Source organism: Melospiza georgiana, chromosome 3 (genome assembly GCF_028018845.1).
Source record: "Melospiza georgiana isolate bMelGeo1 chromosome 3, bMelGeo1.pri, whole genome shotgun sequence".
NCBI classification, from domain to species: domain Eukaryota; kingdom Metazoa; phylum Chordata; class Aves; order Passeriformes; family Passerellidae; genus Melospiza; species Melospiza georgiana.
Window position 1 is genome coordinate 83677531 of NC_080432.1, and position 18889 is coordinate 83696419.

The following is an 18889-nucleotide window of genomic DNA, read 5'->3' on the forward strand; positions in this document are numbered from 1 at the left end:
CTGCTGCTTGGGGAGTGAAGACGGTGATGACATCCCACTGAAAACTCCAGGGGACGACTGAAGAAGCACTAAAACATTGCACCTTTTCCTTCCACACTTTGTGTTGGTTTTGTTTTTTAGTTCATTTAACATTTCTTTCTGGCCCAGGTATGATGTGAGCATGGGGGACGAACTTAAAGCATCATGAAATCACATTGAGGTGACCCCTTGAGTAACCAACACATTGCTCAGCTCTCCTGCCCGTGTGCACCACACAAGTTGATAGATGGGCTGCAGCTGAAAAAAAAAGGTGCTGCCAGCTCCCTGCATGCAGAAAATGCCAGCCTTGATTGCTTGCAGAGGTGTGCCACTCCTCCAAAGATTTCTCTCAAGCAACACCTATGCCAAAAGTGAGGATGCAAATTCAATAGTATTGAAGCAAACCAGAGTTTATTTAGCATTTATTACCCATTTTGTTGTTAGACATGGCTTCTTCTGTGTTGGTTTGCCTCTGGTAAACACAGAATTTTTTTAAATTTTATTTTTTTAATAAAATATATAAAACATTGTGCATTGCTATCCATAGGAAAACTGTAGTTTAACAACAACAGAAACAAAAAAAAAAAAAAGAATAAGGCACATTCCTGTGCAGCATCTTCAAATATATATATATATATATTTAAAACAAAAAGAAAACCTTTTTCAACCTCTTTGAGGTTTTTAACTTCTCACTAGTGACTGACACATCTCTATATTACCAGAATTTCACTGTTGGAGATGGGTTGGGTTGTGTTTGACAGGGGCCAGCAGGGAGAGCAGACTCAAAAAAATAATAGGATTTTATCCCTGAGGTGTCAGTAAAAAAACTAAATGTTCCCATTGAAAAGGAAGATGAAAAGACAGCCATAAATAACTGAACACACTATGGCAAACATCCAAGCACCGAGATGATTTCACGATGGAAGAATCCCCCTCCCTCCCATCCCCCAGTTCTTAACAAGTCCTATTTGCTGTTGGGTCGTAATTAGGTTAATCTCATGGCTTCTGAAGTCACAAGACAATTGGTCAGGATGCACCTCCCCCAAATCATCTTTCAGAGTTGTCATTTTGTTCACAATTCTTTCACAGTCCTCGGGAAAGGGAAACCAAAAAATCCTAAATGAAGACCAGATCCTGGAGAGCCTCGCTGTCCAGCCAAGAAAGGAGCACTCACACCATGGTGTGCCCAATGCCACATCCCACACGGGAGAGCTGCCATTGTCTCCTCCCTGCCTGCTGCTCGGAAGTGAAGTTGGCAAGTTGGCACTCACTTCTTTGAAACCAGAAAGCGTCCGGGAAGAGGGCTGATACCAATATGTCAGGGAGAGATTTGGGAATCATCACGGCTGTCCATCCACGCGCTCCAGGCGGCACACCTGGTGGGAAAAGGGGAGATGCCTGTTGTACTGTCCCCTCCCTCTGCTCCCCGAGGTGTGGGGCAGCCCCGGGGCGCAGGGCAGGAGCACGGAGCCCCCATGGCTCAGTAGTAGCGGTTGAGGCTCCTGGTGCCGGGAATGTCGGGCTGCCCGTTCATCCAGATCTCGCGGATGATGCGCTCCCGCTCCTCCAGCCGCTGCGCCCGCTCCAGCTCCTCCGCCGAGGTGAACACGTTCATGTTCAAAGTCCTCTCGAACCTGCGGTGCCTGCGGGCCGACAGGTCCGACGTGGTGTCCGAGTCGTCGTCGCTGTCGCTGCTGTCGCTGTCGCTCTCCCGCTCCCGGGGAGGTTTTTTGGAGGAGGAGCGCTTGCAGTCCGTCCGGCAGGACACCCGGAGCACCAGGGCCAGCAGGGTCAGCACCAGTCCAATGCACACTCCGGACACGAAATACAGCGCAGCCCGCTCGGGGTTTTCTGCAGGGAGAAAGGAAATGATGGAGGAAAAGAACCCTTCAAAGAACAGAGCACACGCGGCCCCTCCGTGCACACGCCACATTTTCTAGAGGGGCCGAGTTTCCAATGGCTGCTTTTACTTCCATGCCCTCCTGTCTCCTCCCCCCAGGGCAATCGGGAATTTAAACTCTGGATTTGCTGCCAAGGCATTTGCCCACGTGGAGAATGTGGGTTTGCTGCAGTTGTGTTTGGGAGTTGTCTGGAAGGGAAGGGAGCAGCCCACAGAGCTAACTCTGATTCCCACGGGGCTGCTGCACAGCCAGCTGCAGGTAAGTGCATCTTGCTGTCGCATCCACAGCCTTCACATCAGGCATAAGGATGGTTACAAAACTTTATGTGCCCTGTGCTGTGGCCCAGCTGAAATGGGAGGCTTGGCAGCATGGCAAAAATGCACATTATTTATTCATAGACTTCATTTGCTTATCTAAGGCAAGAGTGCTGGCTCCCTGCCCAGACCACCAAAATATCTACCTGTGCTCCACAGGCAGAACTGGAGTCAGTGCACCAACAGGATGAGTCCTGCACAGCCACATTTCTGAGGTGATATAACAAGACTCCAAAGGATCCACAATGCCTTTCAAACTAGGTCATCTTGTTTATGTACCACCTCCTCTTTTTTTCCTTTTTTTTTTTTTTTTTTTTGGTTCATGGGACTACTTAGACATGTAATTATGATAAATGTTGTTACTGCCATTCCCCTGGACTGAATCATCCTGGTTTATTGGTGCACTAAATGGGTAAAGGTGAACTGAGCAGAAGTGTCAAGGCCAGCTCTACTCTGCAGTGTCTGCTGCGTGTCTTGAGCTCAAGGATGGAGTCAGCTCCTCAGATGAGTTTTACTCCCTTGAACCCAGAGAAGGATCCATAACAGCTTCTGCCAGCTGAGACCCTGACATCCGACCCCAAAAGATCTCTGTAGCTAAAAGGCTTCACTTCCCTGCACAGTACTTTTAGAAGTGCCCTTTCCAGCCAATCTCCTAAAGCAAAGTTTGTCAAAGGTGAACTGGAAACTATTTGGAGATGTTCAAAACTCAACAGGGCAAGACCCTGCTCTAATTTCAAAACCGGTTCTAAATTAGAAGCTAGCTGTGCTCTGACCAGGGGATTGGACCTGGTGACCTGCAGAGGCCTCTTCCAACCTAAATTATTCTTTGACTCCATGGTCAGAGCCCAAACGCTGGCTTGTGCTATTCTAAGCAGCCTGTAGTTCAGGGCCTGCAGGCGCTCATGGAGCAGTTACAGAGATTGAATGCCTTTGTGCTCTTCACTTCTCTCCCAAATGAATCTCAGAGGTGACTGATGAGCCAAAGTGGAAGAAGATGTCAAGATAGTCTGAAAATTGGCTAATAAATCATTAAACTGATCCACGAGTGGTTGGTGTGGATGACATGGGGGAAAATCAGGCTGAAGATAGGACAAAGAAAGATAAGGAAAGTGCAGCAGATAAGTCAAAAAAAGAGAAAAGGGCGGACCAGCCTCCTGCAAACTCGGCTGTAATGCAAAGAACAAGCAGGACACTGAACTGAATGTGCCAGTGGGCCCATGGCAGGGGGTTAGAACTGAAGGCCTTTAGATCTGCAGATGGTCTGTAAGGTATCTTTGAACCAAACATTCTACAAAATGCAGCAGTAGTTGGAAAGTCAAGTAAGACCAAAGCCACAGGCTTTAAACTAAGATATTTTGACAAAAGCAAGACAGCAAAATTCCAAAGGTAAAAAAGATGCTCATGGAGAATGTGCCAATGGCCCCTGCAGCAGCCTGGCTGAGTGAAATCCTGCCTCCATTGGAGGCAATGGCTACTCTGAATGCAAGGGTCAGGACCCAAATTAAAACTGCAGCCTCCTTTGTGCAGTAGGAGGAAGAAGCAGAGGCTGCTGCTGTCCATCCAGTCCTGTGTAAACAGTAAAAGCAGAGTCCCTACCTGATAACACTTTTACCTCTATGTACAATTTAACTGCGGACAGTAATCACCCAGCTCCTCTTGCAGGTAGCCCTAAGAAGGGCTCTGGGGCCACCTGGATCATGGGAATGTGAGCAAATGAGCAGAACTGGGGTGTTTGTCCTGGAAGGCACTGGGTGCAGCCAGCCTTGGCTCTGCCTGGCTGAGAGGATGCCATGAGCACTTCCCTGAGCACCAGTCCTGCACACACATGGGCTTGATTTGGTTGCATTAGTTCCACTGCTCGCTCCTTTAGAGCAACTCATAAAAAAAACATAGACTGGAGCCTGAGCCCAGTTTTGCCCTTGTCTTGCCTTTCCTTTCTCCTCCACTCCTTTTTCCATGCTACTGTATCCAGTTCAGGAGCAATTTTACCTCCATTGCTCCTTAAGCAACCATTTTTCTTCCCCTGCCTGTGCTCATCCATACAGCCCTTCATGCAGTGCAAGAGCTGTAATTGAATTTTTGGGCTCCAGTGGCATTTATGAGCTCCTACAGCTACTCTGTCAACATCTGAGACACTGTCTGGACTTCCTCACAGAGATGTAACCCTGTGTTCAGCTGCAGTCTTGACATTTATCGTGCATACAATCCACTTGCACAGCAGCATCTCTTTTTTTTCCTTTTTTTTTTTTTTCACAGCAGAAAGAGCAACTTAAGCTAAAAACCACAGGTTCTGCTTTTTTCTCACTTCAAGTAGCCAAGTCAGCAATAGCCTAGATTTGGGGGTTTGATGGCTGATTGGTGATTTTGAGAGCCTAACCCACTGCATGTTCTACTTGTAAAGACCAAAACCAGGCACCTTCTTCAGCAAATGGATGCTCAGCACCTTCCAAAAGCTTGAAGGTGGCCCAGATTCATCACATAAACAGGGAAGCTTCTCAAAACACTCATTATACTTGGAAAAAAGTTCTTTAAATGTGTATTGGCATGAGTATCAGGAGTTAGCACAATTTTGATATATATTCTTGTGTGCTTATGTGTGTTTACACTCATTAAAACATAGATTTTGACCACTGAAGCTTTTTCTTACAATGCTGTAGATGACAGCTCCCAGCTTCCAGCAGAACGCAGTTTCTGCCAATCTCTTTGACTGAGGCTACCTTTCTCCTTTCTTGTATTTCTCTCTCTGGATTGGAAGGATTGATAAAAATGTCATTGATTCAAGCCTAAAATTAGTCCAGGCAGACAAAAGATATACGCTCTACATAACCCTCTACACAAAAATCACCATTGTCTAGGCACTCAAACTGGACAAAAAAATTAAAAACACATTTTATTTTATTTTTCCAACCAAACCAGCAGCAATTATGGAGCTTGTTTCCTGAGGGCTAACAATCTGCTGGGAGCATCAGCCCAGACTGCCATTAATTCCCCAGGAAATGCCCCAGGCCAAGGCTGTTATTGCTATTATAATAAATTGTTTCAATAAATAAAAAACAATCTAGGCATTAACGCTGCTGGCTTCCTGTAATGGCTCCATGCATTCCGAAACCTCAGTGGGGAGGAAAATTTCAGAGGGCCCCCAGTAAAAGGTTCAGCACCAAGCATGGCCAGACAAACAGTAGGAGCAATATCTTCTAGGGAATTTGCAGTCAGCCCCACAGGCTGCTGATATCCCCTGATAGAACAGAGGAAGCTCTCCGGAGCCCCTTATTAACAAGGCTCAGGCCAAACAGTCTAAAACTTGGAATGATCTCCCCTGGGCTGTATTTTGGAAGCCCCTTGTTAATAACTTGGCAGCAAAGCTTTGCTTGTGAAAGAAAAATAAAACAGGAATTTGTGGAGGTCTCCCTCCAACTACTTCATCCTAAATGCAGTGACAAAAATTGGATAAGTCTCCTGTCCAAAAGGAGGCACTGGAAGAGCTCTGATACGTTTTGAATGTTTAATATTTATATAACCATGAGGGATATTTCTGGTCTTGATAGTCTGTGACTGCAAGGACAGTTCCAGCTGTCACTGAGACTGGTGAAGACTTTCCAAACACTCAGGAACAGGTCCACAACAAACTACAGGTCTGAGGTTTGTAGGCAGAGATAACCTCTAATTACAAACCTAATTTTATAAATAAAATCAGCTTTCTAACAAAGAGTGTCTCTGAGTCTTTTGCAATACTAAACTCTAAATAATATTAATCTGTTGGATCAGCTACTAATTTCATTCCTCATTGACATTATTCACACTTTTTCCCTGTTTCTGAAGAAATAGGTTCTGGAATCTGGAATGAGACTGACACGTAACTGGCTCTGATATCTAACCATGATAGCTGCAAATCAGGACACTTTTGCTGCCTGCTGTGATTTTTACTATTCAGCTGTCCATAGGAAGATTCCCAGCTCTTACATGGGAATATCAGTCCAAAAGATGGTGGAAATGAGCACAGAGCCTTTTGCTAATACTGGCACTTCTCTGTGCACTGCAAGACTCTGCACGTGTGAGTGACTGAGTCTGCACACTTCACCTGCAGCTGCCCACCCAAAACTGCCATTTTGTGCACAAAATGTGAACACCATTAAGCACAGAAGGGATTCCACTATTTGTGGATGCTCTCCCCAGGCTAAAAAACACCCCACTGCCAGGAGAGAGGAAAGGCAGTAGAGAGGATCATCCTTTCCAGCCTGCACTTTACCCATGAAAGAGCAAAAAACCCACAGTTTCATTTCCCTGCAGTGGATCTGAGAGTATCCACCAGACTCTGCCCCAAGAGACAAAACACTTTTTTATACTGCCCCTGCCTATTTACAATTTTCTTTAACAAACTCCTATTCTGAGACAGTTCATGAGCACAGGAAAGCCCTGAATGCAGCACTTTCAGTCTGCAGAGAGCACCTGAGGGACGTTTTAAGTGTCATGGAACAGAGCAGTTCTTGCACTGCTGTTTCTCTTTGGCACCAGAGCTGTGCTCAGGAGCAGTGGGAAGATGTGTGACCCAGAACCAGCCCTCCCTGGCTGCTCAATACCTTGACTTTCCTGAGCCACTATAATGGATCTTCTATGGACATCAGCTGAGGCTTGAGCTGCCGTCAGGGCCCCAAATTCAGGCAGGCATAAAAAAAAAAAATTAAAAAAAAAAAAAAACTTCCCTGCTGTTCAAAATATGCACTATGAAGAGGGATGGGTTGGCAGTGCTCTAGTTTTATGTAAATTATATTTGTGCCCTGTGACACAGAAGTCATAAGCTAAAACATCTCATACTCACATATAACAAAATAAATCATGACAAATCCGTCATTTCCACAAAAAGCAGAGGCTAAATTACATGCAGCAGATAAAGATGGTTTAGGACATCTGCTGTTTCAATCCACGGGTCAGTCATCAAATATTTTTATAATAAATAACAAACTGGACATATATGTCACTGAGACTGAAACCCATCTAACAGCCATGGTGAGGAACATGGGAACCAGCTGATCTTTAAGGGCTCTTCCAACCTAAAACATTCTATGATTCCATGATACATTGGAAAACATAAGTCCTGAACTCAGCATGTGAAACCAAAGTTTTGAGGTCTGAGTTTACCTATTTGACATCCAGTGGATGTGAACACCACACAAGGAAACCATGCAAAGACAGGGCAAACAAATCCCACAGCAACAGGACAGTAAAAGTTGCTTGTGCTGCAGTAAAATCTGGAGGCTCCTGCCAAGGCTGACACCTTGTGACAGGGATGAATCAACACTTTGTGCCCCAAAACCAACACAGAGTCAAAGAGCTCTGCTGTGGTCAGTGGAAGCAAAGTCCATGGATCATTGTCAGCAGCCCTGAATCACAGTCCCAAATATCCTGGACCATTATTTCTACAGCTTTCTCTGCCCATTACTGTTCATATGGGGAACACAATATTAACAGCATTTTGTTTTATAGTAGGGATGGGAAGGTAGGTATTCTCATGTTAAAACTGGTAGCTGTAGGTAAGGGGGGAAAAGTCAGACAGACAAAAGACTCCTTTAAAGCTTGTTTGTTTAACTTTTCCTTGGAGACACCCATGCAAGAAAACAAATCTATCCTACCCAGCTATCTTCTGTGAAGGACACTACTAATTCCATTTAATCTGCCTGACTCTGAGGGCTGTCATGAAAAAATGCATCCTGATGACAGCACTGGATGTATAGAAGAGCAGAAATTTGTATAACCCTTCATAGTCCTTTTAGAAGAATCCTTCACTAAATAATATGCAGAAACACTCTCACTAATCTACTCAGTGGTTCCAAAGTGCAAAGCCCAAGTTAGCTGCTTTGATTCCAAATACTTGGATTAGCAGCATGGGGGCATCTCAGCAAGAGCAAGAGCACAGCAGCAAGAATGCACACTGTTTAATGAATTAGCAAGACTGAATTAGCTGGCAGACATGAAAAAGTAGCTCGCAAATACTGGAGTTCTAGTTAATGTGGCCTTGAACACTTCCAGGAATGGGGCAGCCACAACCTCTCTGGGCCATCTGTGCCAGTGTCTCACCATCCTCACAGTAAAGAATTTCTTCCTAATGTCTAATTAAACCCACTCTCTTGCAGTTTAAAGGCATTCTCCCTGGTTCTGTCACTTTTCATTCACCTTTTAACGTGAATTTTTTTAGAAGACTGCTCCCCCGTTACTTGAAAGATACACGTGGGTGAAAGATAAACTGTGATCTAAGGAAATCGTACTCTAAAGTAGATTTAAATATAAAATTAAGTAGACTCTCAAGTTACTTCATCTTCACACTTCTACTGAAGATAAGCCAAATTCTCTTAAGCAGTGTAAAGATTTGAGAGCTGCTTATTTTCCAAATTACAGGACAACAAACTTGCCTCCCCAAGGAGCCAGGCTTTGATCTCCAGGAAAATGAAGCATTAGGAATAATACCACATTAAGATTACATTGTGTTTAACTGCAGATGAGAGCTGAGCTAGTGGAAAGCAGCGCACAATAAACTCAGTTATACACTGCCTGCTAGAGCTGCCTCGTCAGGCCTTCCAAGGGAGAATTCACTGAGAGAAGAATGAAATACACAAACAGTTCAGAGAGGCAGATTTAGCCCCAGGTGACTGTGAAAGGAGGGTCTACAAAAAGCTTTCAGGAGCCCAGGGAGGAGTGAGACACCAGACAAACAGTACCTGTGATGAAGGCATAGGCTGCCAGGATGTTGCTGAGCAGGGCCATCTCTGTGCCAACACCCACGGGCTCCATGCTGCTGCTGCTGCTGCTGCTGCTGCTGAGCCCCGGCGGTTCTGTCTCATCCACAGGGAGCAGGAGGGGAGTGTTGTCTACAGGGTAGAAAGTGGCTGACCTCCCCTTCTTCTTCTCTGCTTTGACACAGAAAGGGAATGAGGAATGAGGAATGTGGAACGTGACCCAGCCCTACCTCGCCTTGTCCCCAGGTCAGCATTGGTGTTCAGAAATCTGGAGCTGCTCAACAGGGAGCTGCCCAAGTTTGTCCCTTTTTGGGGGGTAACAAAACCTTCTCAAGCAGGTTCAGTTGAGCACATACCTCCTCTGCATGCAGGCATCATCATCTCTGCCCCATCTCCTGCTCTTTCATGTCACCACTTAAACACACCCACCTATGTTACAGCAAATATATAATCAGGTTTCTTTTCTCTTATGTAAATCAAAGGAGCCTTTATCAACAGTGGGTTCAGCTAAGCTTGTAAGGAGGACTGGAAAACACAGGCAGAGCCCACAACCCTCTGGTGGTGTGGGGCTGTAGTGATCCATCCACAGCTGGCTAACAGACATGCTTTCTCTCCAACCTTTGTGGGGAAGGGCAGACCTGAGTTTATGACTTCCCTCAGAAGCCTGCTCGTATTGTGTTTCACCCAGATACCATTTCCCCTCTGGAGAGGTGAGTGAACATGGGTTAATGATTTGATTTTATTTGTTGAGGACTAGAGCTAAGGAGGCAGTTCATTCCAGGAGGCTCAAAGAGACCCTTTCAGACTTTATCAGCTCGCTGTTGAGGGCTCTCCACACCTTGATCTGCAGGCAGACACCCCCACTACTCACAGAACAGTAATTGTTTTCAACACAGGAAAAAGTCAGTGCACAGGATCCAGCTCCATCATCCATGTGAGTTTTTAACTGTAGCTATTATAGATTTCCAGGCTCCCTTCTCTGGGTGTCTAGTTCTGGCCAAAAGTAAGCACCACTCTGTAAAATCACAGACTTGCACCTGGCTTCTGCTTATCTGCAGGTATTAAATTCAGGACACTGCCAGCTCCATCTCAAATGATGCCACCAGTGCCATGCAAGCAAAGGCTGTCAGGAGTGGTGTGATGTGAGATGGTCTCTGTTCCTTGACTGCTTGATCCATCTCCTTTCCCTGCAAACCCAGCAGCACGAGACATCACATACAACTTCCTGCTGCGGGTGCCAGGAAGCAGCTCAGCCCAAGGAGGCAGTAACAGAAAGTGAGGGGAGTCAAAGAGAACAGGTAATACTGGATGGAGAGGGACTGAGGGCAGGAATGTGTGTGCAGTGATGCCAACTCCTAATCTGCCTGGAGGAGAACCAGCGGGGATGGATGTCCAGGTGTCACTGTGAGGGATCAGCCCCAAGGAATGTGGGCACAGCTGTACCTCTGGCACTGAATAGCTGCATGGCCTTGGGAAAGCCACATGTTCAAGGTTACCACGATGTTAATGACTGGACTCCAAGCAAAATGTTTAAACATGAGTGCTTGGGTGCCATATCCCAAAGAGTAAGATATTCCAAGAGCCTCTTGCTTTAGGAGAATAGAGGTTACTGCAGACCCCTTGGGCAAAATGGACACAAAAGGTCTAAGGGCACATTTGGCAGGAAATCAATAGCAACATTTCACAATATTTTTTAGTTCAGAATTTTTTTAAATTCACATTAACATGCCCTCTAATATCTCCTTTATCCTCCGTGTCTGCTAAATCTGCCTGTACAAGTATTCAAATTTTTCCCTACTGCTGTTCCAAGAAAATCCAGAGATCCATGGTAAATATTTAACTTCCAAAAACTGAACCTAAAACTTGGATATTTCAGAGCATCTCAAGTAGCACCATGGATCTAAACTAAGGCAAGAGAATCCTGCTATTAGTTGATGGATAGCAGAGAGTCATTCAGCTCTCCCCACAGCAGACACTTGAAGCTCAATGTATTTGCTCATACACAAACATCTAAGACACCCCAGGGCCAGGAGGACATCTGTGCAGAGTTGACAGGTATGAGAAGGGATGGAGGCGAAATGCCCACCCTTCTAGAAGCCAGGTGAACACCCAGGTGATCACCAATGACACATTTGTATGGGGGTAACTGAATCCTGCCCGAGATGTCTCTGACTGAGGTCTGGCTCTGAGCTAGTTAATGTAAGATCCCTTCACAATTGAGGAAAATAAAGAGCACCACCAGGAAATAATCTCATACTTATTTCCTATGTCAGGACACCACTCTGTTGGGTGTGGAGCAGCCCTTGTAAACCATGTGCCACAACAATGTCTTCAGGAGGCAGAGTAAGGGATAACTCCTCTCGAGATGTGAGGTGTAAGAAGAATCCCCTTTTTTTTTTTTTTTCACTTCTGACTTTTCAAATGAACAGATGCAATCAAACATGTTTTTAAATTAATAGTGGCCTGCATACACTAAACTCCAGCAAAGAGCACCACAAAACCACAGAGCTGGTTTTATCATTGGCAGGACTGTACAAGCACAGACACAGAAGGCAGAAAATGACTGGACTTATGCAGGAAGGAAAAAAACAAACACACACAATTTCTCAAGGGTCATGTGTTACTACACATGGGGTTCCCTAGTCTGCCATTCCTTTAAGGATCATACTAAAAGGTATTCCCTTTCCTCCCTGCTGGCTTTGGAGACTTTTCAATGCCTAATCAGCTCACTACTACTGGTTTTCTCCTCACCACCCTGTCTTAGCTGTTGCCAGTCACTTGAATGGTTTCTCTGTGAGTTTACACCAAAGCTGAACAAAATTCTTTCAGGCAGCAGTAAATTTGCCCAACACCACAGTATAAGCACAGGAGAGGTTACTCATGATACCAGGCTGATGTTAGCAAATAGTTTTAACAAAAGAAATAAAACAGCAAGGGAGATTACAGAAATTTCCAAGTATTTTGTTATTTTTGAAACAAAAATAACAAACTTCTTCTGGGCTTTCATTTCAAAACGACATTTTTGTTTGAAAAGTGGTGCATATTTTGAAAGTGAATGAATGAACTATGTGAAAACTAAACAAAAGGTGTCATTTGTACAAGTTAAAATGTTTAGATGAGTGGAAATGAGTTCAGGATATTTTTCCTTGCTTAAAAGAATCTCCAGGATCACAATACTTATTTGGAGCTAACTTAAAACTCTTTTCCTTGCCAGTTTTTCAGTCAGGCTTCCAAACTGACAAACCTGTTATGGCCAGTTCTTGTTTATTTGTGAATTGGCTATCCAAGCTGTGGATTAACTTTGCCAGAAGTGTAGACAGAGACAAGCTCTGCCCATACCCACCCTCAAGCTGAATCTCTGGGAGCACAGACTGGGATTTTCAGTAATGTCATAAACCATCTCCTGCATGTTGGGAAGCAGCACAAAACCACAGAGGAATCCAACACGTGCTCACCTGTGCTTTTCCTTTATTCATACACCACCCTTCCTCCTACTCACCTATCCCTAGAGAGGGCTAAGATCTGACTTCATTCATATCTTTTCACTTTGCATTTTATGCAAACAGCACTGTATTTCAAAGTTCAGTTGAAAACTCCTCTGTCCCATGAGGCAGATCTACTGTCTCTGCCCTGTTTTTTGTTTTTTTTCTTTTGCCACTAGACAGGTCTGGAAAGTATTTCTGTGATGAGTTTGGACAGGCATGGCCATGAGTGCTACCCCAAGAAACCCGGTGTTCCTTGAGCAGTTTCACAGTTTCACTTTAGCCCATTGCTGATCACATCTTGAAGCTGTCACAGCCCTTTCTGACTGTGACGTGGATGGGATTTAGGAGCAATACAGAAATTCAGAAAAGAGGAGATGGAAGGGAACAGTTACCACAACACCCTTAGGTTTGGGCCAACACCACAATGATCACAGCTACCTGGGAGAGCTGGCTCTATGTTGGAAGGAGAGACATCCAAAAGGAACACGCCGTCCCCTATAACATTGGGGTCAAACGCTCTCGGCTGCAGCGGAAAATGTGACTTCTGATGCCCTTGTTGATTGGTTGGTCCTGCCTGAGTTTCATGCAGAAGCTTCTTGGGAACTGAAAGAGAGGAGCAAGAAGAGCACAGTCGTTAGAGTGAGTTATTTCAGCTGGTGAGAATGAGAATTGTCACGTCATGCTATGGGCTGAGCTGATAGTTAATTATACCACGTGCAGCCCAAACAGACATTCATTTTCCACTATGATGAATGCTCTTCAAATGCCAACACAGAGACATTCAATGAGAGAGTGCTGGAAACCATAAAGTGATTAAGATACTGTTAATTTACAATTAAGCCTTGATACTAGGCTAAGGATCAGATTCAGATGTTCTATTTAGACACTCATCTCAGAAACTGAAACAGAAGTTAGTAAGCCAGGCTTTGGCCTCAGTTCTAGGCTTCAGAGCACTTCAGTTAGAGTTCTCTGCTCCTACCATGACAGCAGGCCAGACAGGATGCCCTATAGCAATGGGAGCTATAGCTATGCCTGCAATCCTGCCTCTCTCAGCCATCAAGCTGCTGGCTCAAGACTGAACTTCAGAACTTTTTGTCCACTCCAGATTCACAAAACCGAACTCTAGAGGATGCTGTTCACATGAAATCATAAAGCTTAAATAATCCAACACACCACAAAAAATAAGTTCCTGCTATAGGAAACCCTCCCGACCCTGTGAGATCCAAAATACACTGTTTCCCATTGAGTTGTAGGCTGTAAGATGGGAAAGGCTCATTCTCCTTTCCCACCATCCCAAGGAACATGAAGACTCAGATAACCCATACTGCTCTCTGTTTTGGCAGCCACAGCATGAGCAATACGCATGTGGAATGATGGGTTCATACTTGTCAGGTTTTTTGCACATCTCTGGTCTCTTCTTTGGAGCAAAGCATGCCCTAATAACAGGAGTGTTTTCTCCTCCTTACAAGGCCAGTTCTTCAGCTGTACAACCAGGTAAAGAAATCAAAGCTGGTGTAGCTACCTCAGTGTACACCCACTGAAGGTGAATCCACACAGAGAATTCACAAATTTCCCCTGTAGGGACAAAGAATGGAGTCATCTATGGAACTGAACCAGTTCTCTTCCTCAGCCACAGCCAACACCTGAGGCTATTTCAGAGCAAAGTGCTTCTCCATACAAAGAGAAGAAATATGTATACAGGTCATTCTCTTCAGAAAGTAGAGGAATTGAGTGATGAAAGACAAAAATAAATTAAAATTTCCACAGGAGAAAGATTTATTTTTCCTGTCAGTGGCTATATATTAATGCCTAGCAGACAACCAACAACAGTCTGTGCTTAAGACACAGACTGTTGAGGACTAGGCACAAGTTCAGGAGACCCACATGAGCTTCAAGAGAAGATCTCTGGGATGCCCATGTCCCCTTTCTCCAAGTCTAACACCACCTTCCTCTCTCATTCCAAGCAGGCTGCCCCGTCCCAGTGCCTCAGTTTCCCCGGGGCTCCACTTAGGATCATGCTATCTCTCATCTCCACCCTCACAGGGGCGTGAAGAAGAGCAATTAAAAATGCAAAGCACTTTGAGATGCTTGGCAGAAGCTTGAAGGAGAACTTGGAAAGAGGGCAGCTCTGGATCAGAAAGGAAATTCCTGCCTGCCCCCTGCAGCTAATCAGCTGCCAGACTGGAACAGGAGATTTAATCGCATCCATTAAATTTGCCTGCATCACCCACCACATTACTGGTGGGTGAAGTGATCCAACCACTTTGTTTACATTATGTTTGACTTACTGTCTTTGCTGAGGCAAGGAAAATTGTAACTAGATTTACAGACTGACCTCCTGTATTAGGCTGCCAGGACATCAGCACTGAAGGTCTTGCATTATTAGAAGAGTCATGCTAGGTCAGGAAACAGACAGAAAACCCCTCAGCTTCTGAATATCAAAGAGCTGGCACAGAGGTTTCTAGTGAAATCTGAATTGGCAACAGTTGGAAGGCAGCAAAAAAACACATTCCCTGGTAGGAACCAGACAGGAATGAGGGGGATACCTGTGCCAGGGAAATATCAGAGTCTGGAGAGCGGGTGGGTAGAACAGAGATTATCCTTCAAACCACAGCCAGGGAGAACTGCAGTTCTGGGTGCTGAATTTGAGGTGCCCAAAAGGACGCAGAGCACATAGGGCTCAGCACTCTCAAAAAATAAAGAGTCCTATTGCTGTATCTCAGACTGAGAAACCTGATAAGTATTTAAAAGACACAGGACATTTTCCTTTATAAACTTTTCACCCAAACTGCATCCCAGTAACCTGTTGATAGGCATCCAGTGAAGAAAATGAAGCAAAAAGATTTCATGTTTCAGACTTACTCTTCTTCATAAATATCTCCTTTACCTCTCAGCATTCACGACCATCTCCAGGGCACAAGACAGGCTGGATGAACCTGCATCTTTCATAGAAAAATTGACACTACCCAACACTTAAACATTTGAGTGAAGCAGGAGAAAGAAACACCATGATCTCTGGGTGCTCCTAAGCATGCCCAGAGAACTGAGATATGGCTTTTCCATCTTAGCATCTGTGCCACCACCACCTGAATGCTACCTACAGGACCAGAGGAGGAGTCAGGTAAAGCAAACCATTGCTAAATCAGTCAGCAACAGTATCCCAAGGAAGAGTAGAGATGGAGAAATATTCAACAAGAAGCATTGATAGAGAGTATGATTGTCACAACACCTTATGGAGTAGGGCTGTGCTGTTACCTCTTTGGGATGGTTGAGGATATAAGAACACTATCAGGTAGTAATTTGGTGCCTTAAAACAGAGGTGGCTGTGAGATTCCCAAAAGCAAGCACATGCTTAACACCTGTGACTAGCACACACTTTGGTACTTCCAAAAATTTCAAGAGGTGCTTTTCTTCACATCAGCAACTAGATACCTTTAAAACTCTGGAAGAAACTTAGAGCAGCACAGGATGTCTACAGCACGCAAACTTGGACTTTTCCACTTCAAGGGATCATTTTTCTCTGTGGACTCCATAAACATCTTGAGTACACTTTGCCAGGAAAGGCCCATCTTTGCAAAGAGTACACAGAGAGATGGCACGCAGCAAGTCTGCTCTTTTTCTAGTTTATGTGATGCTCAGCCGATACACAGCTTTCTTTTGATTTAGAAAGACTGGGAAATGGAAAGCATTTCTCAAGTGTAAAATACCTCACAATTTCCAGTTAGCTCCTGTGTGGCAGCCAACTCCACAAGAAAGATTAAACATCTGGTTCCTTTGAAATGCCCTCCTTAAATTCTCCAGAGAGGAGTGCATCTGACATAAAGCATGGCATGAGTTGAAGAAAAGTGTCAAGGAAAGTTATTTATTATTAAAACCACCAGAAAAGAAGTATCAAGGATTTTAGTCTTATCTCAGTATTAAGCACAGAAATCCTGGCAGGGAAGGGTTGGCACTTGTCCTGCTCCATGCAATCTAGCAGAGAAGTTAAAGCAACTCAGTCAGCAGAATGAGTGATGGATCAAGAGGGGAAGAAACAGCTTCAATAAAAGTGTTCACACACCTCATAGTCAGGAACCCTACACTTAAAAATGCACATGAGAAATGAGCTTGGATCATCTGCAAAAGAGGAGATGAGTTGCTCTGGGGATCTCTAGGGACTTTCAGTCTCTCAGGGGGTAGCAGTCAGCATTGAAATGTGGCTATTTATCCAAATGATAAAATTCTACAGCAGCTTGGGCTGTGCATCCGAGAAACACAGGCAGAGCTGTAACTTTTTAGATGGCAAGCCCTGCTCACCCACTCACCCTGGAGTTCAACTCAAACATCACCACATGGATTTCATGTCAGCCAGGATTTTATCAGGAGACAAAGTGTCACCATCTCTGTGACACTCCATGAAGGTACCTGCAGAAGTTGGTTCTGGGTTATAAATCTTCAATTCTTTTGGATCAGCAGGTTCATTCCTCTTCCATTACAGGCTTTCAAGTCTTTACATAATCCCTCTGTGTCTGGTTTAAAAGCAATCCCAGCTCCCACTGCTCATCTGTCTGAATCAACATCATGCTAGCAATAATTTATACCAGTTCCCAACCCAAGAGCTGCATTACCCATTTGCAATGAATTAATGGCACCCATCTCATAATAAAACCTCTCCTCTGCTGCCTGGCAGCTTCCCCACACTGCAGAAACAGGGGTGAAGGAAAATCAAAGCCAGAGTGTGCTCTCATGGGCAGAGCAGATCCATCAGAGTCGGCAGGAGCAGCCAGCAGGACAGTGTGAAAAGGCACATGCTGGTGCTGCTGACAGTATCCTTATTTGTACTCGGTGGAGACGCCTTCTGCTGGAATTTTCACACAAGCAGTTTCTTGTGTGGCCAGAAAAGCCAGGGCTAATGAAAAGAAAAAGTTACTGTGTCTACAAGCAGTAACATTCTGAATTGCAGTGCTAAGAGATGGAAAAGGCCAATCAATACCTCCTCACTGTTCATTAAGGGCAGAGAATCTCAGACTGGTTTGGGTTGGGAGGGACCTTAAAGACCATCTCGTTCCAAGTCCCCTGTCCTGGCCAGGGACACCTTCACCAAGCCCAGGTTGTTCCAAGCCTCGTCCAACCTGGCCTTGGACACTTCCAGGGATGGGGCAGCCACAGCAACTCTGGGCAACCTGTGCCAGGGCCTCACCATCCTCACAGTCAAGAATTTCTTCCTAATACCCAGTCTAAACCTATTCTTTTTCAGTTTAAAGTCATTCCTCCTTGGCCTGTCATTACATGTCCATGTTCCTCCTCAGGTTTCTTGCAGGCCCTCTTCAGGTATGAAAAGACCATAATGAGATAATTTGCTGTGTTTCCTTTGTTGATCTCTCTAGTTTTAAACACTCCACTCCTGGGGGTTCAACCAGTTGCCACAATATATTATTTTCAGAGGAATACTGCTCTTTCTGTGTAATTATTTTCCAGCGTTGCTGAGTGTTTCAATTTAAACACATACATTATTCCCCTAATCCAAACAGTTGATGCTATAGCCCCATATTTTATGGATGGGGAATTGGCTCAGGGACAGAGTTTTGAAAGTGTTTAAATATCAAAATTATTTGTCCAATCTCACAGAAGGAGTCTGTGCCAAAGAAAGGAAACAAGCTCAGCCTTGCACTCAAACCATTCCCCCTTTTTGCTAATTTGATCTTTTGGTGTTTTCTGATGCTTGCTCTGTCCTAAACAGGCTTAAAGACTTCCACTCCCAGGAAGCAATTATCCCCTGACCTCCATCTTCACTGGTTATACACATCAGTCAGTTGGAGGGGATCAATGAAAGCTCAGTGTTTAAAACACGCAGACAAGGGACTTGTCATTTTCCAGTCCTCTGCTCCATATTCTCCTGTGCATTTGCTCCCAAAGCTCAGCATGATTAAAGCAAATCTGCAAGATCTTCAGCAAACTCTCCTGAGCATGCTTGAAGCAGAGTACAATTTGAACAAAAACATTACTCCCTCACCAAAGAAAATTACAACCAAACCTTTTATCTGGGCACGTTGGGGCCAGGAACTGTTGATGCTGAACATATTTTTAAAATAATAATAATAATAATAATAAAATACTCCTGTGAGTAAACACCCAATAGAAACTACTGCATGTTTTTAGAGGTAGCATCTCAGAAGTATTCTTTTTTGATATTTAAGAATTCACAGAATTCAGCCTGAAATAGGATCATTCATCATTCCAAGTTGTTATAAGAAAGCAATTCCTTAGTACACATGTACATGGCTCTCTCAAACTGCAGAACTAACAGTGGGTTTTGTGCAGTAAAATCTAAATTCACTAAGCAGTCAGTCAAACCTAAATTCACTAAGCACTATTAAAATAATAGATTTTGGCTGTGCCAGATCATAAAGTATCACAGAACAGTCAGAGAGCAAGAAGGAAAAATCCCATACAAGAGAAGACTC

The 18889-nt window shown here is 44.4% G+C and overlaps 1 protein-coding gene across 1 annotated transcript in view; it reads right to left on the reverse strand.

Annotated features, from left to right (window-relative positions):
- Positions 1 to 925: 925 nt before the first annotated feature.
- The window catches only part of LOC131081681 (protein eva-1 homolog C-like), a 202110-nt gene continuing 184146 nt past the window's right edge, over positions 926 to 18889 (reverse strand). The window contains exons 6-8 of the mRNA XM_058020936.1: positions 12885 to 13049; positions 8944 to 9135; positions 926 to 1869 (exon numbers count right to left, since the gene is read on the reverse strand). Of these exons, the coding sequence (XP_057876919.1) occupies positions 1499 to 1869; positions 8944 to 9135; positions 12885 to 13049 (728 nt within the window). The 3' untranslated portion in view covers positions 926 to 1498. The remainder of the gene's footprint in view (positions 1870 to 8943; positions 9136 to 12884; positions 13050 to 18889) is intronic.